Genomic DNA, 26,255 nt, shown 5'->3' with positions numbered 1-26,255 from the left:
TATGTCAGGAGATCTTAAAGTCTTTTTTTTGTAAAAACCATCGGGTCTAATCCCTTATTATATCAACTTATTCATGTTTTGCCCGTCATAATAAATCCACTCGGATGGAGTTTGTGCTTTTGGACTGAAATGAAACAGTGTTTGCTAATGCAATCAGCAAGCATCTCTTATTACCTAGGCAGCCGGCCTTTTATGTATCAGGTCACATTATCTTATGCCAAAGGATATCAAAAGAAGAAAAAGACGCGGTGAATTCTGGGTGAGCAGAAATCAAACACATCCAAAAACCTTTCAAAATGATTTCATTTTAAAAGTATTACGATGAAATTACCAGTTGGATTGTTGTGAGACGAAGTGATGGCAACCTTGCAAACGTTTTACAAGCCAGAAGAAAGGTTATAAAATGGAGATCTGGGCTTCAAGATGTCCTTTGAACAGACAGGGAACTTTTTACAATTTCCTGGAGAGTTAGGAAAACATGATGACTTATTCAACATCCGGACATCCGTTCCAGTACAATCCTGTTCAAAAAAAAAATAAGACGAGAGGCATGCAGGGCAAATCAAAAAAGGTCAATAAATAAATAAATAAAAATCTGAACAGAATGAAAAATAAGACAATATACAGCAGGGAGTAAAGAAGTTTCTGGGCTTGTCAAGATAAAGGAAAAAAAGAGAATAATAGAAACGGTGAATAGGCCTACTGAAGGTATTGACCAAAGTTCTAAGGTGTGCAATTATTTTCAGGGAAACACGGTTAAAGTAGTTCCAGTCAGGTCTTGACTTGGTATATATAATATAATATAATATAATATAATATAATATAATATAATATAATATAATATAATATAATATAATATAATATAATATAATATAATATAATATAATGTAACATCTATGAATGTACATCTACATCTGCTGAATAAACCTATATGTCCTCACCTGTAGGGGGCGATGAACGGATGAGCTGCATTAGTAACAGCAAGTTTAATTGCTGCAGGTGAGTGATGCATGTCAGTCGTTCTTTCTTTACTCGATCAAGATATTGATTTGAATTTGTAGCTTAACTCTTTTAATATGAACTGTGTGAAATATTGGGGGATTTTGCGGAGCATGGTGGACTTTAACGAGCACCGGGTGATATTTATTCTCGTTTTGCTTGATTTCTTCCCACATTAACTGGCTGAGGCCTTTTATTATCAAATGTGCTTAGATCGATTGGGAAGTAAATATTTTTTTCTCTTAGTCCTAATTCTGCATAATGGATAACCACACTTTAAAGGAGATCGTACCCTTGAGCTGTTTTTGTCCGTCAAAGAAGCAGACAGCTTTTGTAAGCAACGTGCCCTGAATGATTTTCTGAATACACACTTCCATACATGGAACTGCTGGGGCCGGGTGATTAAACTATCTATATTATATGATTCATATAAATAATATTATCATGACACACTCGAGTTTTCTAACTTGAGTCATATATCAAAAAGGAAAGAGTTGCACGAATGCACGTGCGTTATGTTTTGATTTAGCGCATGCGCGTTGTTGACCTGTGCGTGAAGTAGAGCTGACTCACGAGCTTCAGTGCTCGCGGCTCATCAAGTCTCGTGAGTGACGCGGCGGGGTTCGTGAGTCACGCCACTTTGCTAGTCAAATAAAAATACGCGGATCATTATTGTCATGTAGTACGTTTTCATATGTCAATCAATATTGACAGTAATTTTTTATATATATATATATATATATATATATATATATATATATATATATATATATATATATGTGTATATGTAATATTATTATTATTATTATTTTTTTTTTTTTATTATATATATTTTTTTAATTCATGTGCCCTCTTAATATCTGAAGAGGCCGTAGTTTGCCCTTTTGCAAAGTCTTGATTTTGTTTTTGGGCCGACAAGAATAGGTTTTCATGCTTGAATTTTCAAAAAACACAAATTATTTTTCACATATTTTACATTGTAGCGGCACCTCTCTTTTCTCAGTCTGTCAGTAACACTCTATGAAGCCCCTTCTTCTGAAAAACACAGTGTGCTCTCTTTGGTCAGATAGAGTATAACTCCATTTAAAGTGCACTTTGTGTTGAAAATGTAAAAAGGCTTAAGTCCTCTTTAATCAAAATAAGTTCCCCTCCCTCTTGCAGCGACATCTCATCTCTTCTCTGATGACATGAGATCACAGCAATAGCAAACCACAATGATCCAACCATCCAATCAAATAATTCCTGATTGACAAAATCAAGTCCCATGTCAATATGTCTTGTTCAACAAGCAGTTTCACTCGGAAACTGTTCGGAATTTCATGTCAAAATCCGCTTGTAAATTCATCATGACATAAGGAATGCTGTTTCCGGGTCCATGCTTCTACTCGTTTCACTTGAGAATGCTATCTCAACAGCAGTTTATGTGCACTATTTATTCATTTTACACATTTACACATTTTGTCAATAATTTTATCCCTTAAATTCATATTTTATCACCAAAATGACATATATAAAAATATATATATCGCTCTTTACAACATCTGGCAATTAACTGTAAATAATATGATTAGCCTTTTGCCTGACTACGTTTTCAGAAAGCTAATAATGTGTTGCTAATGCTACACAAACCATGTCCTGTTCGCCATCTCCGAGTCAGACAGATGCCTTCTAACAATCAGCATCCGCAGTAACGCTTTGAACAACTTAGAACGTTAGTGAGAAAGGAATATAGTTTATCTTAACATCGTAATATACATCATATACACAGTTCACCCGCTATATTGCTAAATGTACAAGATTTTTCGAATGAACAGAAAAATATATCGGGATAACCTGGCTTCTCTTGAGACTCCCCTGTTTCAGATATTAGTTAATGATATGCTAAAGCCCGCCCGCACGTTGACGTGATTGGATACGTTGGTGACGGGAGAAACACCAGCGAATATTTTTTTTTTTTTTTTTTCACTGCAGTTTTAAAGAGAAAATACTCAGCAATGGTGCCGACTTGTGAATTTGCACATGGTTTGTCTTAAAGCATATGAAAAATACCACATAGACATATAAACAAGATTAAAAGCTTGATTTTCACCACAAGGGGACTTCAACAAGCGGATAGGGAAGAAAATACAGTCACAACTTCAGTGTCATGCTGACTTTAAAGGGATACTCCACTTTAAAATGAAAATTCTGTCATCATATACTCACCCTCATGTTGTTTCAATCCTTTATGAATTTCTTTCTTCTGCTGAACAGAAAGGAAGATATTTAGAAGAATGTCAGTAACCAGACCGTTTCTGGTCCCATTGACTTCCATAGTAGGAAAAAAATATACTATGGAAGTCAATGAGACCAGAAACTGTCTGGTTACTGATATTCTTCTAAATATCTTCCTTTCTGTTCAGCAGAAGAAAGAAATTCATAAAGGATTGAAACAACATGAGGGTGAGTATATGATGACAGAATTTTCATTTTAAAGTGGAGTATCCCTTTAAACAGTTTAAAATATGAAAATCATATACATTTTCTTTTATCACAAAATAATGATTAAGTGCATTGCGAATTGAAATGTTTCAAACTAAACATTTTCTTCAGAATATAGTTTTCATTTTTAATCAATGAATACATTTTTGTGTGATAGCAATCACAATCATAACAATTTTGTCCTTTACTCATGCTCATGTTGCCAGTTTGTAATTCTGTCATTATGCGCTCACCCTCATGTTTTTCCAAAACCTGTATGACTTTCTTCTGTGGGAATTCTCAGTCACCTGTCAATCTTTTTTTGGAAGAAAAAAAAAAGTGATGAAAGTGAAGAGTGACTGAGAATGTAATTGTTTTCCATGGGAGAAGAAGGTCTTTGAATTTGGAACAACTGAGAGCGAGTAAATTACAACATCACCCAGAAAGGATTATTATCCTAAACTAAAGCACAATAATCAGTAAGTCTTAGCAATGCATTTGAGGTATTTTAAATTTGTGAAGTGATGTATTACATTTAAACTATTCTGTGAATTTGCACAAATCTGAATTTCAAAAGATGATTAAAGAAAAACAACTCTATATACCCATAGAAATAATTCATTTAAATTCTACACAGTTAGGTTTGTAGCTTTAGGTTAGAGTCAGTAGTTTCTCAACATGTGTTCTTGTGAACTTGTAAAGTGTCATCATTCGCTGAGTTTTGGGTCCTGTCAGTTTAAACTTTCAAGCAATTTTTAATCCATTTGAGTGCAAAAAGATGCGAAAGAGAACTCAATTCGAAACTCGCAGAAAGCATGTGAACACCGAATTTCTCTTTCTCATCTATTTGTGCTTGAACGGACTCATACATGCAAAATGGTCTCAAAATGCCTGTCTCGGCGAGTATCAAAGTAAACACAATCCGAATCGCTTATGGCTTACATAAACGTAAACAATTGAGGAAGTAAACGAATGTGTATCATTACATTTGATCTGTGCTCTCAAAGTGACAGCAGCCTAATATAACCTCTGCTGTCTGAGTCATTAAAGCTACAATATGTAATTTTTCGCCGCCAGAGGTCGCATTTTCAAAACAATGACAAAGGCGAAGCTTGATGACGCTATGAAGGCGAGTGGAGCGATGGGAGATGTCATTTTCACCATCCAGAGATGTATGGTATAATTCGTATAATTCACGAATCATGTTCACGGATGAGGTAATAAATTAGTTTTTGTATTACCTGTACGTTTCATCACACTATTTTGTCATCGTAATGAATTAGCTGCAAGGAATGTGAAATGTAATGCTATATTAGCCTGTTACTGATATGTGACTAGGCCTAATTGTCAATTGATTTGGTTTAATGCTGCGCAGTTTAAAACAATCGTACTAAAAGTAAATTTGAACAAAACCACAGTATTTGCAAGTAATGGCTAAATATTTTTGTGCAACACAATACTGTATTTAATTTCACTGCCATAGTCTTGGCCACCAAACTTGATAAAAAGTGTTACTGAAGTACAAACAAAGTGCAATAGCTATATCCGTATGTGTACAATATATATTTGCTTACCTGTCTATTAAAACACATGCGTGAGCAGAGTCTCTGTCAAGTCCAAATTTGTCGCAAAGCTCTCTCCATCTTGAAAATGCCACGCCGATATTGATTCTTGTTTTATTCCTCTGTTTTTCCCAAAGCCCGCTTGCCTCAGCTGATCTATGTTTACATTTTTTGGGGGGGATTTTCTGTACACACAATCAATAATCCTGAACCATGATAACTGAACGACACAACAGCGGCGTGCGAGATACTATATATTAGGGGTGTGCAAAGCAGCCGGTATTTGTATCTGTATTTGTATTTGTTGAGAGGGGAAAAGTATTTGTATTTGTATTTGTATTCGAGTAAATTTCAAAATAGGTGTAAAAATCCATTTTTTTTGCGTTACACTTCTAATTTACGTTATAGTGTAAGTATTCTTTAATTATATCCATTATAATAATTATGGATATGCAATATTGGTTGATGTTTTTCCATAAATCCAGCAATGAACATGTAACAAGGAACGTCATTGAAAAGAAAATAACATAACAGCCATTACCTACGTTAATGTTACTCTGTCAACAGCCTATTGTCTAAATTACCAAGCTAACAGAGCTACTAGTGTTGTCACGGTGCCAAAATTTCAGTATTCGGTACCAATACCTGTGAAAATCCTCGGTTCTCGGTAACAATTTCGGTAAAGCTTAATTTAGATTAAATTTACATATATTAAAGTTTATATCACGGTTACAAAGATGGAAACTGTAGTATTAAAAACACTACATTAATATTACATTTGTTAGATAACAATAGATAAAATGACCTAACAATAAACAATAGTTAGGCTATATACTGTCGCAATTATTCTCCTTGGGGTTCATTTAAAAATACATTTTTAAAATCAAAAGTTAACATTATTTATGTTAACATTATTTAATGCACAATGAATGAAGTGAACAAACATGACCAATCAAGTGTTTGTATTAAATAACATTCACAAACATTAATTAATGTTGTAAAAATATATTGTTCACTCAATGTGTTGATGTTAGATGCGCATTAAGTAATGTTAATGAATGGTATCTTATTGTAGTGTTACCAAACAGGAGATAAAACATGTTTTATTTGACTTGACTGTACTTATATTTAATCCAAAACTGCATTCATATTTAATTTTAAAAGAGCTTTTTAAACCTGCTAAGAGTTATCCAGCCAAGAATAAGCCTAGAACTGCTTTTCTGACGGACTGATATTAATGACAAAATGACGGCTTTTTTATTTCATTTCTCATCTCCATAAATATATCTAAAGCTAATGCAAGGGCTAGAAATCAATTAATTCTTTGCTGATACTTCGTAATCATGAAGAGCGCAGTTCGCACGCTTTCTCCTTTCCACAAGCGCTTGCCCTCCCGTGGCGTCTGTCGTTGCTATGCAGCGCGCCGCTCGCTTCTATTATAAGCGCGCTTGCCGCGCGCCTACATTTGAAATCTGCACGCGCAAAAAACGCGCTATGTGAACTACCCCTTATGACAACGTGACATTAGCCTAATCCAAAATATTTCAGCCACCACATCAGCAGCACCGCCGGTCGCCATGTCTCATGAGGAAACGCAGCTTTTTGATAAAGTTTTTCTTGTTCCCGAATACAAATATTTTTAAAAGTATTTGTTCGAAATAAGTATTCGTAAAAAACACATTATTTGTGCTTTCCGAATACCGTATTCGGGTTCGGCTCCACCCCTACTATATATATATATATATATATATATATGTATATATATATATATATATATACACATAGATCCTCATTGGTGGCTTACGTATAGCGTCCCATTGAAACGGCCACTAATGAGGAGTCTATGTATTTATATCTATGGTTTCTACAAGTGGAAACCGAGGATAGCGCGGATATTACGTCATTGATAGGCGACAATGACAAGGGACGAGCCATTATTTAAAACTGGAATTTCTCTGGATTTACAAATCCTTGGGAACTTTTGGGATAATGTAAACTACACAACTGCATGAAATTGATCAGACTGTGAAAGTGTTTTTTAATATTTTATTACAAAAATCTTACATATTGTACCTTTAATGTTAATAAAACTGTAAAATACAAAGAAAATCACTTTTGTAGACTTAACAAAGATTAATTATATTTAATTTATTCAGTGAAGACTATGCAGTGTTATTTTACATTTGATTAATCAATTTCTGTATTAGTCGCAATGTCAGAGTTTTTTTTTTCTAATATCATGCAGCCCTAACACCTAGTGTTTGCAAGTATTAACAGATAAAGAGTGACAGACATGCAATAGATATTCATATAGTGTGCATGTTCTCCACAAAATGATCTAGAATACACAGCATACATTATTTCATGAAACAAAACTACTTAGTAAATGTATCTCTGCTGCATACAAAGTGCTCATTAGTAGTGAAATGAGTGCTACTAATTAAATGGAATGTGAAAAAAACACAACTGAACAGCCACGAGTTCAAAAGGTACCGCATAACAGAAATGACCCACAAAACTTTTTTGTCCATATTAGTGCATAGTTTTAAAGTCAGGTTCCTGAAGGTACCCTCTTCAAGTGTTTTTTTTTTTTTGTGTGTGTGTGTTTTTTTTTTTTTTTTGGCAGTGTTGTTCCTCCCTTAGGTTGATTTTTAATGAATGATGACATAGAAACAAGGCCAGAAACACATTTCATTATGCAGATGAGATGACAGTACTTTTAAGTATTGAACATAGGCTACTTAAAAGTGCACTCTTCTGTTGCTGTGGCAGTAAAAAAAACTTTAGTGCTCAATGGGGTGATAGTTAGCTTCAAATGTTTGTGCCATTAAAGTGGATTTGTTATTATTCAGGTGACTAGCTAATATAAAAATGACTTTAAAAGGATAGTTCACCCAGAATAGAAGATTCTAACATTTTTAGTCACCCTGGCACCCTAGAATAGAAGATTCTAGCATTTTTGTCATTCCAAAAGATATTTTGAACTGTTTTGATGACCATTGAGTTCCATTGTATAAATAAAACAAAAACAAAGTATCTTCATGTTCCACAGTAAAAAAAAAGAAAGCCATGCAGGTTTGGAAAACACATAAACTGGCCATAAATACAGTTTACTTTACACTAATGCCTGTTATAGCACTCCTTGGTGTTGTGTTATGTTTTCTGACACTTTCGTAATGCAACAATGAACAAAATTAAACAAGCATAGTTCATTTCTGCAATGCAGAGGTGGATGTGGAGAAAAGGAGTGAGAAATGAAAACCGGACTAAATAGAGATGTGGAGATGTTCGGACATGAAATAATTGTAGCTGCAGGGGCATTTGATGAACAGTGAGATACACTCAGCTTTGGAGAGAGATGGGGTTAATGATGTTTTTGAGGGTGCTGGGGAGAATGAGATTTTAGGTCTGGTCTTGTTCATGCTTGTGCTGTTAATATTGGAGAGAGGAAGATCATTGGATTTCTATATTAATGGCGATACAGTGAAAGGCACATTTAAACAGCTTGAAAACTTCCAACATGTGTTCCCTCAATTTTCTAGAAAGATACATTTTATGAAATAAACGCTGCTATGTAAATAAAAAGGATTTGTAGGCACCATGAATTCTATATAAATTTTCCTTGTGTGTTTTATGTTTGGTCAGCAGTTAGATGTCATCAATAATTTTGCAGTCAGCTCAGCAAAACTGATGTTGAGCTTTATCTTTTTCAGATAATAGAGGTCATTCAGTATTAGGGCTGGGCGATATGGCCAAAAAAATTATATCTACAATATGTATTTTTTAGGGCTGAATGGCGATATGCGTTATATATCTCTGTATTTTGTACTTTTTTTTTCTATTGGATTTAAAAAAAAATCAAATGCTTGTGACATCCCGCAACGTCACAAGCATCTGACGGGGCAAGCCACATTAAACTATACTTGTTAACTATATCTTACAAGTTATTTTGAAGGCCTTAATATAAAGCATGCCTCATGTTTAGGACAAATTGGATGATATACTTTAATGTAAACAAGATGGACTTTCACTCCATCTTTCACTCTCTTCCATTGAAGAAAAGTGAAGCCGCCAATGTCCCAATATGGCGCTGATCGCGCAGACTCAAGGCCCCGCCCACACTCCTGCAAAATCAGTTAGTACACTACTGCAGTTAGTACACTACTATCATTACAATCAATCAATCGGTGTGAAATAAACTGTTAAAATTTCCTATTGAAATGGGGAAATTAAAGTTAAAGCTCTAATCTCCTCCTGAGGATCCTGGAAAAAGTCTGTTTGGTGACTTGCAGTGACTACTTCGCTCAGAGAAGCTGTCAGTCACAGCTGTCAATCATGACACCACACTCCCGTTTTTTTAGCATACTAACTAAAACCAAACTTACATCAGCTACTCAGAAATTCACCTCTTGATAAACAGTATGCATTTTTAATAATCTATCATTTTTATTTCTTCAGGATTACTTCTGATGGTAAGGTAGCAACTTGGTTTGAAGAACCATGGACCCAGACAGCGAAAATCCTTCCAGTAAAACTGCAGTTTCTTTCCAGCCCAAACGCCCCGCGGTAAGACTTTTAATTTCACATGACATATCTTACTGTTATATATGTGGGGTTAGAAGTGCTGAATGTTAAAGATTGCAGAACGTTTAGATTAAAATAACTTCAGGCTAAGACTTGGGTAAAAGTTGAATTTACTAAGTCATTGTGTACTTTGATTACTTTGCTTCTTTGGAAATCTCTTTTTTTTTAGACAATGCCAGTAATTCAATCTCTGATGCAGTGGCAACCTAAAGGGATAGTTCATCCAAAAATGAAAATTCTGCCATCATTTATTCACCCTCAAGTTGTTCCAAACCTGTATGATTTGTGCTGAACACAAAAGAAGATATTTTTAATAATACGGTTAACCAAACATTTGCTGGTCCCCAATGACTTCCATAGTATAGAAAAAAAAATATGGAAGTCAATGGGGTCCATCAACTATTTGGTTACCGACATTCCTCAAAATATCTTCTTTTGTGTTCAGCAGAAAAAAGAAATTCATACAGATTTGGAACAACTTGAGGGTGAATAAATGATAACAGGATGTATTTATTTTTGGGTGAACTATCCCTTTAAGCCTCTGCACACTTATGAATATATGTATATGTAAATGTGTGTGTCTGTGTATACATACACTACCCTTCAAACTTTTTGGTCGTTATGATTTTGTTTTTGAAATTTATTTCCATTTATTTGAAATTGAAATCTTTTGTCATTTTAAATCTTGACATTAAAAATGTCTTTATTTTCACGTTTGGTCAATTTAATTGATCCAGTAGGGGTGTAACGATATTCAACCCGAACTGAAAAAAACTCGATACACGGTACGTGGTACGCATCGCGATAATCTCATGGCGTACTGAACGCGCCCCATCCAAACCAAACCATCGGTTTTGTGTACCGTTACACCCTTGGTATTCATTGTTAATATTGCCTGGGCAGTGTGCAGAATATGCTACAGAGAGGCCATGATATCTTTAAACAATAAAGTCTGCTCTTGCTTTCATATTTTCACTCATCCCACCTCTCTCCAAATCCACCTACTTTCTAGAAGATAATTGAATTCATAACTCAGACCAGCTGCAGACGATTACTCCAAACGCCATCCCATTTTCTCCCAGCTGTTGTTGGCAGTGTTGGTTTACCCCCGAAGAGCTGCTGACTTTATCTGTGATTCAGTCCACTTGAGGGTTCTTGATTGGGTCTTTAATCATCTAGTAATCCTCTTATTCTAGGGCAGGTTGGATACATAACACAAATAATGAGCTACTGTCAAGTCAAGTCACCTTTATATCACTTTATATAATACAGATTGTTTTAAAGCAGCTTTACAGGGGTAAACAGGGAAATGACGATTCAGTGATGCAAACAGAATTCAATTCTGCTGTAAAGCAGCTCTAAAGAGAAAAGGGCCATTATTCAGCTGAGGTCAGTTCAGAATTGATTCTGTTCTGTTCAATAACTGTGTAAAGATCATCAGAAATGAAATAAGATCAATTCAGCTATAAAGCAGCTCTGTAGAGACAGTGATGTCATCGTTCAGCTCAGTTCAGTTCTCATCTAATAGGGTCAGTACAGTCAAATCAATAATATTGCTGAATCCTGTATTGTGTGTCCCCAACTATAAGTGTCGTCGAGTAGTAAAAAATGCAACATGACATTAGTCTTTGAAACTAATGTTGACAAGAAAAAGAACACTGAAGATGACAAAAGCTTTGTTTAGACGAGGAGCAAGATTCAGATTATTGTATCCCCACTCAAACCTGTTTTGTTGTTTGTCACATGAACGACAATAAACGGGTTGGAAATCTGATTAAAATGAGTCCTGATCGGTCCTATCAAATTTCAGTAGTGTGTCCTGGCCCTGTCATTACTATGGAAGCCTTTATAGATGATGACTGTCTAAACGAAAATATCTGATTTCATCTCTTGTAAAATTGTTTGAAAAACAAGATAAAATTGGATTCATAGTGAACAAAGCCAAAAAGCTCTTTGATAAATTTCTCAGAAGCTGCTTCCCCTCAAACGCTGATGAAAATGACCTGAAATGTATTCCATTTTTGATTAGTTCATTAGTGTTGCTGTATCAGATTGAAAAATGTTATCTGTGTTTGTAATGATGGTGATTATCATAATCAGATTCAAAGCACAGCACCAGGTAAGCGTAAGGTAACTCTTGCCTCCGTTAATGAATGCGCACACACGGCCAAAAAGCTCACACACACAGGCTGTCAGGAGTCAATCATGTGGAACTTTTGTGGGATCGTTATATCGTTTTTTTTCTATAATTGATTCCAGACATAGATGTACTCACCTTGTCAGGAATGAGATTGAAAACTTGTCAAATTAGATGCAGTTGTAGAAGTAATAACTACCAAATTATTGAATTACTCAGAAATGCACGCCGTTTTCTGAGCAAGGGTTCAACAAGCAATTTTCTCCTTTTTTCCTGAGTCTTATTAGGTTGGAGATAATATTTTCTGCACAGAGCCATGACAATTGTATGTAATTCAAGTGAGTGCAGAACCAGACTTTTTGTCCAAAAGGATTCTTTAGAATAGTGTTTCCCATAGTTTTTTGTCTTTTCCCAACCGTTTGGTGTCAGTGATGCTCCAAGTGCCAAAACACATTTATTTTATATCATAAGAAATATAATAAAAGGAATATAAATGTATCTACGTCAACAAACCTAATTAGTTTCATTGACTTATACCTGGACTTTAAAGTGGATTCAACTCTTTCTAGCGTTTGAGAGTGTGTCTCAGTAATTATTAGTATTATCATTTCAAATACAGATGTATATTACTATTGTAATACAGTCCAATCATCCAATCAACATCCGGTGGATAGAAAACAATATTTTTTCCAGTAATCTGTTACACTCAGGTGTGCATCACAATTCTTCAGTTTCATTGCCACTTAATGATAAGTTTACAAATGCTTCTCATTATATTATTATGAATCATCTGGAAATCATCTGTCCATGATAATGTTGGAATGTGAAAATAAAGCTTAACTGGCACACATTGGGTTACCAAATGCACGTTAAACCCACAGGACAGTACATGCAGAGAAGGAGTCATTTTGAACCGTGCCACTCTGATACACTAAAACACCATGCCGCACATCGCTCTGAAACCCCCAGCGCATCACACTATACACTTATTTTATTTAGTTGCAGCCTTTTGCAAATTGATAAGCGCACAAAGCCATAATCACAATTTCGATTTTTGTACAATTAAGAATAGCAAAAAAAAAAAAACACACATGAAATCCAATTTCTACAAGCACGAGCCAAACAACCTTGGTAAATGGTTTGAAATCCCATTGAAATTAGATATTTGTTTATGAGTCACAGTCTGAACAATCCTCGCAAGTTTGCCTTGTTACTATGACAACCAGTAGCCGTGTACCTGATAGCAAAAGTGATACCTTGCAGTTTGATCTGAAAAAACGAATTATATTAAGAATAACCGGATTCCCCTACAGTGTGAACAATTTTAACATTTAGTGAATTTGAATGGTCTAATTCATATATTATTATTTGTTCTTAAAACCAAAGCATTTGATTCTTATCTGTTCTGAAATTTGATCTGAAGTGAATTACAGCCTAATGCAATTCCTCTGGATTTCAGACTATATTTTCTTGCTTTTATTACTCCAAAGACAGACACTATGGTGTCTGTGAGCCCAAGCTAATGAAACATTACCAGCAGAAATAATTTTCCATTGAAAAGGAGATTGAAAGAATTAATCTGGGTGATGGAGCCCCCATCCATTATGCAGTCTTATTTAATAATTGATTGCTGTAAGTGATATTTCCCACACAGATGATTTTAATGGCATCTGTTGTTGAGACAGCTTTGAATGATGATAAATAAGTCCTACTGTCTCCAGCCCATGTCTCTTATCCGTCTGTGCTAAAATGTTATTATTAGTACCAATTTAAATTGATGTCATCTTCAGTGGAAATCTTTCATGGGACGGCTCTCTGTCACAAAGGCCCAAATTGACTGCCAATAAATTGTACCATCAATTGTAACCACTCATGAATAGATTTCACATTCCGTCCCTCTGTTTGCATTCAAACATTCATCCTTCCTGCTTTGATGTTGGAAAATGTGAAACAAATGAAGCGATCATAGAAAAGATAAAATTGGAACATGCTCCATCCCGGAGGATTGTTTCTTATCTCTCTCCATGTGGAAAGTGCTGACGCTTGTAGTCCCAGTTTTAAATCTTCAGTTTATTCATTTCTTTGTGTTCCGGAAAACCCTTTTATATGTTTCTGTGTGTGTGTGTTTCTCCTTTTGGTAGCTGTCGTGGTGTGTGAAAATCAAGAGGAAGTTGAAAAGCATGGCTCCTTTCCTGGGCAGGTTCAGGCCGATGGTTGGACGGTGCTGTCACCAATGCACCCCGGAGAGTCTGGTGAGAAAACGAGAGGGATGAAAGGATTATTTGAAGATAATAAAAGGACAAACAGCCAGAGGCAGATGGGGGAAGTACACAGATTTAGGCTCACCTGAAAAACCTCAGACACTGCTTTCACAAACCCATATCATGAGGGGTGATCAAAGAGATTTCAGAGCGCCAGCAAACGTGTTACTTATGGTAGGGATAGCAAGAAAAAAAGGGATTAGTAATGGAGAGAAAAATAATGAACACTCAAGAGGCATAGTTCCCCCCCATGCTATGAAGAGCTTTTCAGAAAACTGCAGACGACTAAGCTTGTTTCCAGCAGCACTGGTCCCAGTGGGCACATAGTGCTGAGAGCTGGGATGTGAGGCTAATGGAGCAGTAATCAGAGGGTTATTGGATCGAACCTCTCCTGAACCAATCTATTAATCTCAAGCCAGCCAGCCAGATAAATCATATTTGAGCTATCTGGTGTTTGTATTAAAAGTCATTTAAAAAGCATGCTTGGATTTTACTTAACAACCCTGTCAAATAAATCTGCACTGAACTAGGTACGTAGCAACCACCATAATTGTACTTATGAGATGTCTGCATTTGCCGTACTTATGAGATGTCTCCCCCCCCCTCTAGTTTTACTGAGATCATTAATGACAATCAGTGCCTTAAATGAATAGTTATTCACTCAGTCTATTCACGTCATTCTGTAGAGCGCAAAAGGAAATTATTAGCAGGATGTATATTTTTTCAATGTACGCACATTTCTGAATTGAAGTAAAAAAAGAAAAAATGATTTGCGACATTAAATAAGAAATAGTCATATTGTGAGACAAATTAAAATGTAATTTAATTAAGGCAGGATTAGGTGTTAGGATTAGGACATTGAAGTAGCTTAAAAAAAAAAAAAACATTACTAGTGTGCATCTTGAGACAAAACAAAGCCACTGACATATTTTGAGATATGTCAGTGCAAGTTGCTTTTAGTTTAGACCGCTGGGACTAGACTTAAAGGAATAGTTCCCCCAAAAATAAACATTCTGTCATCATTTACTCACCCTCAGGTTGTTCCAAACCTGCATGAATTTATTTGTTCTGTTGAACACAAAGGAAGATATTTTGAAGAATCGGAAACTGAACAGTTCTGAGGAACCATTGACTTCCATAGCATTTTTTTTTTTCCTATTATGGTAGTCAGTGGTGCCCAAAAGAGGCCTGGTTACAAATTTTCTTCAAAATCCCTTCTTTTGTGTTCAGCAGAACAAGGACATGTACAGTATACAGGTTTGGAACAACTTGAAGGTGAGCAAATGAGATTTTTCATTTTTGGGTGAATCATTCCTTTAAGCCTTGTCTGTGAAACCAGGCAAAGAAGTTGCAATTGCAAGATTGTGGGAGATCTAAAGTTGCAATTTATCTCTGTACTTTCAATTTAGGGCCTGTTTACACCTGGTCACTTCTCTGATCGGATAGCTATCTGATCGTGAAAAAAAACAGGTGTTAATGGCCTCCGAAACGCTTTAGAGAGTCACATCACTCAAACCACCTCTCGCATTTCAGACGAAACTGGACAAATGTAAATTCATCTGGTTGTAAAACCACATACCTGGATGTAAAATTTACTCAGCCAAAATGAAATGAAAATAACTGTGAGAGCAACGCCGCAGATGAGTAGCTGAGTATCTCTTCAGCAACCAATGCGCTGACTGCCGCAAATTAATCTGAAAGTAAGTCGCAGACGCTCAACACAATATCATCTTCATTAAAAGTATTGAGACTAAATGATCAGTGCTGATGCCGCTCTCTCTCCTATTGCGGTTTTTAATCTTGAAATTAGCTGATAAGTAAAGTGCAGCACATATCTGTTGCTTTTGATTGACGTGACCTCCGTTAAATTTGCATATAACACGGGAATTAAAGATTGGATTTATATCCGTTTTGCAGAGACACATTTATGTGGCCAATTGTAAATGGAACCGTTTTAACAAACTGATCAAAAGCGTGGGGTTGCTAAGATTTTTGTATATTTTTGAAGAAGTCTCTTTTATTTACTAAGACTGCATTTATGTGATAAAAAATACAGCAAAAACAGTAATATTGTGAAATATTATGATTTAAAATAACCATGTTCTCTTTTATTATATTTAAAAATGTAATTGTATTCCTGTGGTGGCAAATCTGAATTTTGTGCTGCTAAATATTTTTGTGGAAAAAAAACAACATTACACGTCTCTTCTAAAGGCTTATAAGATAAATATATCTTGGTGACCCCAAAATTTTAAATGGTAGTGTATGCAAAAATCCTTCCTAAACAAGAAGATTTCCAGTGAATAGTTACCTGAATTTCAGTTTATTCTGTAAATTATATTTTGAGGAACTATCTTTTTCATTTCTGAGTGCTTTCTATGCTGCTGCACAGAAAATATAATACACAAGTTATTAATTTACTTATTAACAAACTTTTACAAATTAGTCTTTATTCCAGAAGCTTTTAAGAGCGCTGGTGCTCCGAGGGATTAGTTATGGTCGACCTAAATGGCAGCAAATCATTAAAATGTACATTGTTCCAACTTCTACATTCACAACTTTTCAAATAGGTCTGTTCAAGATACTTTTTAGTGAAGAATTGTTTGGAGATCTTAAACTAACCCTTTGACAGAGATTAAAATACACTTTTATGTCTACTTTACTTTGTACTGTACAACCCAAATCTATTTTATTAATTTATTTTAAACAAATAAAATGAGACAAAAACTAAGCAATCAGGAGCTACAGTAGCAGTTTTAAATGTTTTATTCTATCATTTAGAAACTTGCATGATAGTGTTACTTGCATGTCACTATGTTTTGAGAAACATTTTATTTTTGAAGTATTTTATTCAGGCCCAATTTCTGAACATCTTTCAGGCTATGATTTATAGTGGAACTAATAGGGTGCTATTTTGAACACTAAAAGGCTTCCCTAAAGTGTGTCATTATCTCAGTCTATGTAGGACAGCAGAGCAGACTCTCTGTACTGTGATGGAGGCTGGTTAGCGAGCTTTCCATCAAGTTTGATCAAATATCCTCTTGCCACTCTCAGGGTCTGAAGTTGCTGTGTAACACTCCTCCCCTGGGCTTTCAGAACCTGACGTGTGTGAACGAGACACACACCGGGTAAGTGCACATCCTTCACTCAACTCAAGCCCTCCACATCCGGGCCATTAAAATAACAATGCATCTCTCAACTCCAGCTTCAAACTGCTCAAGTGTAATTACTGTTTGTGTTTGACTCGCAAGCCAGGCACATGTACTTCAGTCCCTAGAATAAATTTCTCTTTATTTTTTACATCGCAGACCCACAATCAAGTGTAGATCCACAATCCCGCTACCCTTTTGTAAAAGGGTACCCTTTTTGTACACTTTTAGCCAATCACACACCAGAGCTGGGGAAGATACTTTAAAGCTGCTCAGGTTTAATAACTTTTTTTTTTTATATCTTCTATATTTTTTTTATATAAAGTTGCCAGCCACCGCCAGCGTTTTTGGTCATTTTCACAATTTCATGGCCCCCAGAATACTTTCTTGTATGAATATCTGAACATGCAATATGTCAAAAGAAAAAACAGAACCTGTGTTAAAAAAAAAAAACCTGTTTTATTCTAGCTACAGAAAATCACGTTTTTGTCAAAGACTACATCCAGATCAGATTCAGAACGATGATCAAAATTTAGATCAAAGCTTGCACAGTCCTAACCACTTCGTGGGTCGACATTTCACTCAGTAACATTAGGCCGTTCTGATTTATATGCTGTTTATTGTTGATGATCACATTTTTTTTCATATGCATCTGCTTACATATAAGATCGCTCCTTTTTGCTTGTTCTATGCCTGTGATTTGATCTGGAGAGACTGTACTTGTTCAGGAGATGCTTAATAGCGGCCCCTACCTAACAGTGAAAACACGAAAAGCCGTAAAAACTCGTCAATGGCAGGAAAGCATTTTCTCATAAAAGGACGTCAATGACGGAGAAAGAGTTAACAATGAAAAATAACTACATTTGTTACAGAAGTTATTATTCTTTGATAATGTTAGTTAAAAAAATACAACTGATCATTGTTAGTTCATGTTAGCTCAGGTTTTAATTTTAATAATGGATTATTAAATGTTGAAACTAACATTAGATTAATAAATGCTTTAGAAGCATTTTTCATTTTCAGTTTATGTTAACTAATAGAGCCTTATTGTAAAGTGTTACCAATCAATAATTGTAGTCCAAGCATGTTGTAGTCCAGATTAAAATGTAAAAATGTTAAAGATTGAAAATGAATAGGTCAACCTCAACTGCTTCAACCTTAATTTTATGAAGCAACAAGAATACTTTTTGTGCGAAAAAAACTAAAATAACGACTTTATTCAACTATTTATTTTCTTCCATGTCAGTGTCTGACTCTGTTCACTTGAGCCCCACGACACATGAGTGTGATGCTGACGCAGGAGTCGGCCGATACTGAGCCGGCGTTCTGACATAGAACCCGGAAGCGCTGCACTGTGTTTACAACGTGAACAGCATCAGAGACTGTCACTACTGTTATTTTTTGCTTTTTTTAAGCACAAAAAGTATTCTTGTCGCTTCATAAAATTAAGGTTGAACCACAGTAGTCACATGGACTATTTTAACGGTGTCTTTACTACCTTTCTGGGCCTTCAAAGTGGCAATTACGTTGTAGTCTATGTGGGGGTCAGAAAGCTCTTAGATTTCATCAAAATGATTAGTTCCGAAGATAAACGAAGGTGTTCTGGGTTTGGAACGACACGAGGATGAGTAATTAATTGCATAATTTTAATTTTGGGGTGAACTAACCCTTTAAAATAGCTTCAGTCTAAACACTCTTACTTCATTAAGTATATGCGGTACCATGAATATGCAAATTAGCCCCACCTCCACTCACTCGCACCAGCACAGAGATCCTCTCGGTCAACTTTACTGTAGTAAACGCTGCACAGTGGTATCACTCTTTGCAATGTCTGACACATAACAGTAATTAATATGGTTAGCCTTTTGCTTGACTACGTTAACAAACAGCTAATAATGTGTTGCTAATGTTACCCAAACCATGTCCTGTTCGCCATCTCTCCCCAGTCATACAGCTGCCTACTAAATATCAGCATCCGCAGAAACGGTTTAAACAACTTAGAACGTCAGTGGAGAAAGATACAGTAGTCAACATTTGAAGAGGATCAAAACCTTTCAAAGTTCACAGACTATTTATTTATTCATTAATGACATTTTATTTAACAGCAACTGCAGCTCGTTCCGTGCGTCATACGTCATTATGCCATTTCTACATTGTTGCACATGCGCAGTCCTTTCAATTTTCGGCTTTCAATCCAATCAAGTTTTTACATGTTCTCTCGATTGGATTAGAAAAGGAATAAACCACCCCTTTCAATCGAATTGAAATTTCATTCGGATCGAGCTCAGTCGGATCGATTAACGTTTACCTGAAGGCTTTTCAGTCTGATTGAACCGTATTATAAATATATACCTCCTGATGTATCTGTGACACTTCAAGATTTAAACAAACTTGTTGATCAATTGCCACCCCCTTTCATTCTTATGGGAGATTTTAACAGTCCACTATGGGGAGGACACCACACAAATACGAAAGGCAAAATACTTGAAGATTTTCATTAGTAACAATGATTTGTGCCACCTCAATGATGGTTCAAATACTTACTTGCACCCGGGACATGGAACATATACTGCCATTAATGTAACAATCTAAACTTTTGCTTGACTTCTCATGGAAGACCTGGGATGACTTATGTGAAAGTGACCACTTCCCCTTGATAATTGCCTCAGAAGAATTGGACATCCAACAAAAAATCCCAAGATGGCAACTTAAAGTGTAAGTTGCAGGTTACATTTTTCACGAAGTAATGCAATGTGTTTATTAAACATAAAGATAAGAACCGCCCACCATTGTTTTTTATACCAAAATGCTGATATAATATGAAAAGTTGGCACTTTTAACAGTGGTTTTAACCGCTCCCGCTCCCTTCCACTAGATGGGGCGTGACGTCATAAGAGGAACTCACTAGTAGAGTTACCGTACGCTAGCAGCTATATTCGCCTTACATAACTTCGGAAAAGTTGGTTGTATGTTTTATTTGATAAAAAAAATTATGGATAAAATAACTCCATTGTACATACTCGTGTGTGCTGACTTCAAGGGGAACGTGATCCAGCCTGAAATGAGAGTAAGCTAATCGCAAAACAAACGGGTTCAGGCACGTCAGATCAGCCGGTCCCAGGTCGAGCTGTTCCACTAAACTAAACGCGTTCACCTCACGGCAGCACACACTCTCCACTGCAGATTCAACTGGGTTGCATAGCCCACACAAACACAGTGATGGGGACATCGATCTCTCTTTTTCTTTTCTGACAATAAACATCGCTAATTAAATCGTGAGAAATTGATAACGCGTGGATTGAGGAAGGGTATTAATAACGTTAACTTACATTTGAGGCGTCGATGAGACTCGCGATTGATGCCTGTGCAGTGTGCATCTCTACAGCTCTGATTTTGACTGACACGTACTGTAAGTAAATAATGTCTTCAGTCGTTGTCCCTCCTTGCTATTCTACATGACGGCAATATTTTGAAAAGTAGACTAGCTCTAACGTGGCTAACGTTACTCACCTGGACACCAAGCCAACCCTCCACTAATTAATTCTCCTCACACCAAGCATTAATAACTCTTTGAGTGCCATGGCTCCCCTCTCTCACGCCTGACCGGTTAAAAATTGAAGGGCTGTGGTCCATAAAGAATTTGATGATTTCCCACATTCTCAGTCGTTCTCCAAATAGCCATAATACAGTAAGAATCTAGCAGAGTATGGGTTGCGAGTTCCTCTTATGACGTCATCACCCAGTAACTGAAAAAACACGCTACCTTTGAAGAAACCCAGATAAATGTTATTTTAACGCATTTTAAGACAGAAATAATTAAATATATACATATAGAGCACTTTAATTTACACATTAATTGGCTGTGGTGGTTAACCTGCAACTTACACTTTAAAGCAAATTAGTACAATTATGCTATCAAAATTTATATATAAAAGATTTTCAAGATCCAGTAAAAAGGTTCACTGACATTCTTACTGAAATAGCAAACAAAGTTTCAATGAAAACTGTAAAAAAGTTATTGAAATCCTGAAAAAAGCTGACTTTTTTTTAAATAAAATCTGATAAGATTAAAATGTGTCAGGCACAAGCACGCAGAGTTATTAACACAAAGAGACAGAGCTGGAAAAGTTTTGTATCAAGTTTAACTGCAAACACACCGACCAACAAGATCTGGGATATAATTTCGAAAGATGAACAACAAAGAAAGTGGATCATAAATACAACATATTAAATATTGAGATATTCTTTTAATGACAAGAAATAGCAAATGTTAGTCTTTCGAAAAGAACGGCTTATTAGAAAATTGACAACCTGAATTTCAAACAATACGAACACTGCAAAAGCAGAAATATCTGGACTTCTCCTCAAATAACACGGAACCGCATAACGATCTCTTCACTATGAAAGAGCTTTCAAGTGCTCTTAAATGCTCCCATAATGCTGCAGTTGGTCCAGATGAAATTCACTATGAGTTTCTGAAGCATCTACTCCATGCTGTATTATTACTCCTCCTCAATTTTTAATACAATCTGGAGAACAGCAGATATACCACAATCTTGGCAAGAAGCCATCATATTTCCTATACCTATTTCCTATTCTTCCTATATATATACAGTACTGTGCAAAAATCTTAGGCATGTTAAAGGTCCCGTTCTACGTGATCCCATGTTTCAAACTTTAGTTAGTGTGTAATGTTGTTGTTAGAGTATAAATAATATCTGTAAAATTATAAAGCTCAAAGTTCAATGCCAAGCGAGATATTTTATTTAACAGAAGTTGACTACAAAAAACGGCTGGATTGGACTACACCCCTCTACATCCTGCTTTAGTGATGTCACTAGAACCGTAACCTCCGCCCACAGGAACACAGGCGTATTGATGGCGAAATGTCAACAGATGGTTGATGTTTATCTATAATCGGATACCGCAAAAGTTTAATTCGAAGTTAGTTTGCTCTGTCCATTTCACCACGGACTGTTTTTCTAACCTGGGATAATATCAAGCAGGCTTCTCTCAGCGTTTCATACTGACGAAGGGGACAATTTTAACTATATTCCAGCAAGCGGTAAGTACAAGTAGTGATTTAATATGGAAGTAGCGATCAACTTCACATCGTTTCTCTTAGTAGGATGAAAATAATCTTACTTAAACTGTGATTAATATACAGAAAGCGATCAAAGAACAATCCCTTTCCAATCGTCCAAGCTGTCAATCACATAGCGCGAGTTTATATGGACACTTGCCAACACTCGTTATGAAATCAATGACGCTGTTACACTGCACAACGAATCTCTTACTGTATTTATATGCCTCATGTTTGCATTGGTGAAATCATTAGTGAGTGCAGAAACTGCGTTGCAATGATAAGATCTTTTTTCACGCGATCAACAGACTGTCATCTGCTCAATGCTCGTCACTGCAATTTTTTATGTGATTGAAAGAGATCTAAATACTTAAAAAACTTCTCACGATTCGTTAATCCCGATAGCTGTAATAGTAAAAACGTATAATAGCTGTAATAGTAAAAGTTTTCCAGATAGTTCCACATGTAATGCCAGATATTTCATATGCAAGCATTTCAGCCAATCACAGCAGAGGGCGTTTACACTGAAGTCTCTCAGCAGACACGCCCCTTCAAACAGAGTGTTCAAACCAGGGAATGAAATCAGGCTAGGAAATATGCCTTTTATTTCTAAATTATAACAATTTTTGATCTAAAAAACATACTAACATTATAAGGGCACCCCTGGAAACATGATAAATAATCCATGGAATGGGACCTTTAATATCCCCCACCCCCCGTTCCCCCCCCTGTTTTAAGTCAGTTATTTATATATTTTGCTGTAGTGTGTCAGTAGGAAATATCAGTTTACATTTCCAAACATTCTTTTTGCCATTAATTGTAATAATCCAGTGAGATTTGTGTATGCACAAGGAATCTGACAACAGCCGGTATGATCTGATCTCACCATCATCGAGTCCGTCTGTGATTACATGAAACCGAAAAAACTGAGGCAGACTAAATCCAGAAGAACTGCAGGAACGTCTGCGAGATGCTTGAAGAAACCTGATTAATAAACATCTGGTGTGGATACTGTAGTCGGGCCATAAAATAAATGAATATCAGTGTGGTTTTAGACGAGGTAAAAGTACTTTAGATCCATCGTCTTATTAGAATGGAGTCATTTTTACATGATACCTTTATAAAAAAAAAAAACATGCTGTTTTCTTTGACTTGGCATAGGCTTATGATAACACTTGGCGAGATGGATATCACTTCCCCTTGATAATTGCCTCTGAAGAATTGGACAAAACCTTATTTGGAAAAACCTGAACTTAAATTTGGACATCTTGACAGACTCATGTTAGCACTATTCTTCCCTGGGATCTGAAAAGGTTATATCGAACCTGTTATATCAACCCTGAAACAACACAAAAAGACAATAACACACTCTCATGAATATCAGAAGACATTTTTGGAGTAAAATGCCATTTTTCCTCTCAATGGACCTCTATTCACAGATGGATACAAAGCAGGTAATCATGTTTCGGCAGCAGCAATAATTGGAGATCAATTTCATGGCATGCGAATCCGAGGACAAAGTTCTATCTTTACAGCTGAAGCTTGTGCTTTACTCCTGGCTGTGGAAAATAGAAAATGGACAAGAACGAAATTTCTTAATCCACAGACTCAAAATCCTGCCTTCAGGCACTTGAATCTGTAAAGATTGATCATCCCATAATTACAAGTATATTAGCTAAAGTAGATATGGTATGCAAGAAAAACTTCAGTATCTTTTTCTGCTGGGTTCCAGGTCATATTGGTTTATCTGGTAACGAGAAAGCAGACATTGCTGTAAAGGAGGCTTTCAACTTTCAATGCCAACCTCTGATCTCAGACCAGTAATAAAGTCTTGTATTAATAACGTGGCAGGATGGAATGGCATGAATGCCGCAGAAATAAGTTACATGAAATAAATCCTAGTATAAGAAGAATGTTAAAGCTAATATCAAATCTTGGTATGATCAAGTTGTTTTTACTAGATGCGGTTTTGGTCATACAAGAGTTCCACAAGGCTATTTATTAAATGGTGAAGAACCACCATCATGCCGTCTTTGTCAAACTACAATGACTTTAGGGGTGGGCTATATACCGGTAGACATGATTAACCAGTAGAAATTTGTCAACTGGTAGAGATTTTGGACTATCGTCTCTATCACGGTAATGCTCACGTGACGCGCCATCACGAAAGCTTCACACCGGTGTTAATCACATCAGTGTGATTAGAACGTTCAGTGCATCACGTGATCAACTGCTAACTTCAAGTGTGCTTTCATGCGTTGGCTGGCGCTGAGCCAGAGACCGATGCGCTCAGCGCTCGTCATATTTCACAACTATTCAGTGTTTTCAGCCCCATAATGTTTATTTCAGGTTTCAGACATGTAAATACTCATAAGCACAGGCAAAACAATACATGTATAGTTTGTAAAATACACACTGATGTCTATTGAAGCGTCAATGACAATACATTCATTTATAAATTGACAAGGTGTTTTATTCATATCAGATACACATTGTGTTGGTAACTATAACTTTTACTCTATTCTTCTCCCACTTCCCCAGAGTAAAAGTGAAATAAAAGCGATACATCTGCAATACAGTGCTATTGTGGCTGCGGTGTGTCAAGAGACCGATAAAATAACGGTCACTAGACGAACATGTTTTCCAAAATGCGGCGCTCAAGTTAAAGAATTTCAACATCTAGGTCTCTAGACCTTGCATGTTTTTTTCATTCCATTGATGCATCTCGCGTTTTAACTGCAGCGTTCTGTGTGAATGGCCCTTTAAGCCATTGCTGAAAGATCCTGACGTGTGGTGATGCAGTCATTGTTTCCCAGAAAAGAAAGAGGGCACTCATGAAGAGTGGTTTCTAACTTCCTAGAAAACACTTTATTAGGCCAAATAAATGGGATTTGCATCAAAACACAGACTGACTCTGTGAGCACCCAGTTTATCTTCTTTTCAATCACCCCTCTCACTAGAAAGTGTCAGAAGCCGAGCTCTGCAAATCCTGCTGAAGCGTTTAATTCGTCTTGAATTAATAGGCCCAAATCAGAGCCTGCTCTTTCATTGGTTGAGCTAATTAACATTTTGCAGCCTGATTATGCTGAGAATATGATGTATTCACCAATTTCTGATTGGTCAGTGATTGTTTTCATTGTCCCAAGGTGAGTGAGACAATATCTGTTTACACAAGGGCTCCTTTTATTTTGCTAATTGGGTAAAAGAGAGCGGGCATACTTGAATGTAGTGTGTGTGTGTGTGTGTGTTTTCAGGTACCGTGGCTGGTTAGTAAGGAGGGTGTGCTGTTTGCTGTTTGTCTGGGGTCGTGAAGTTCACCCCAGCCCTGCTGGAGACAGACGGCATAGAGTCCACGGCAGCGAGAGGTGTGTGTGTGTGTGTATATATCTATATCTATATATATATATATATATATTTAGGCCTAATATTTTGATTTATGTATTTAAATTGTATATTTGATCCATTTGGATTATATTGTTTTAATATAAGCAAACAAATAAACTTGTATAATGAATAACTGATTAAATAAAATGTTCACAATTGACAGTTGATTCTCAAATTGAATGTATCTTTACATAAAATCAAACGAATGCAGATGCTTAAACTATGCCATGGTTATTTTTGGAGTGTAAAATATAAAGGCAGCAAAAAGGCTAGTTTATACTGTGAGACAAAATAGCAATTTGTTTCTAATTAGCAATTTTTAATTCAAATGTAATTTAACACTTAATACCTCTTGACAGATCATGTTAGCTTAAAATACAAATAAAACACTGCTACACTGTCAATTTAGCCGTTACAATTTGTGGCAGAGATGTAAAATGTTCTCCCTTTCTGTCGGTTAAAAAATTAACCTTTGATAGAGTCTAGAAGTCCAAAGTTTTAGGGTCTAAAGTTTAAAGAAATGTCAAATGAAGAAATCAACACCCCTCACCCCATGCATTTTTTGGTCACTAATCAAATAAGCAAAGTTGGGACATTGACCATGTGGAACTCATTTGTATAAGTATTTTTCAACAC

The 26,255-nt window shown here is 36.1% G+C and overlaps 1 protein-coding gene across 1 annotated transcript in view; it reads left to right on the top strand.

Annotated features, from left to right (window-relative positions):
- The first annotated feature begins 939 nt into the window (after positions 1-939).
- The window catches only part of gpat2 (glycerol-3-phosphate acyltransferase 2, mitochondrial), a 59,403-nt gene continuing 34,087 nt past the window's right edge, over positions 940-26,255 (top strand). The window contains exons 1-5 of the mRNA XM_084389563.1: positions 940-999; positions 9,480-9,587; positions 13,884-13,994; positions 17,058-17,131; positions 25,490-25,600. Coding sequence (XP_084245689.1) covers positions 9,522-9,587; positions 13,884-13,994; positions 17,058-17,131; positions 25,490-25,600 — 362 coding nt within the window. The 5' untranslated portion in view covers positions 940-999; positions 9,480-9,521. The remainder of the gene's footprint in view (positions 1,000-9,479; positions 9,588-13,883; positions 13,995-17,057; positions 17,132-25,489; positions 25,601-26,255) is intronic.

This window comes from Rutilus rutilus, assembly GCF_951802725.1.
Source record: "Rutilus rutilus genome assembly, chromosome: 19".
Taxonomy (NCBI): Eukaryota; Metazoa; Chordata; class Actinopteri; order Cypriniformes; family Leuciscidae; genus Rutilus; species Rutilus rutilus.
Note: the sequence above shows the minus strand (reverse complement) of the source record. Positions and strands in the feature narration are given on the sequence as shown.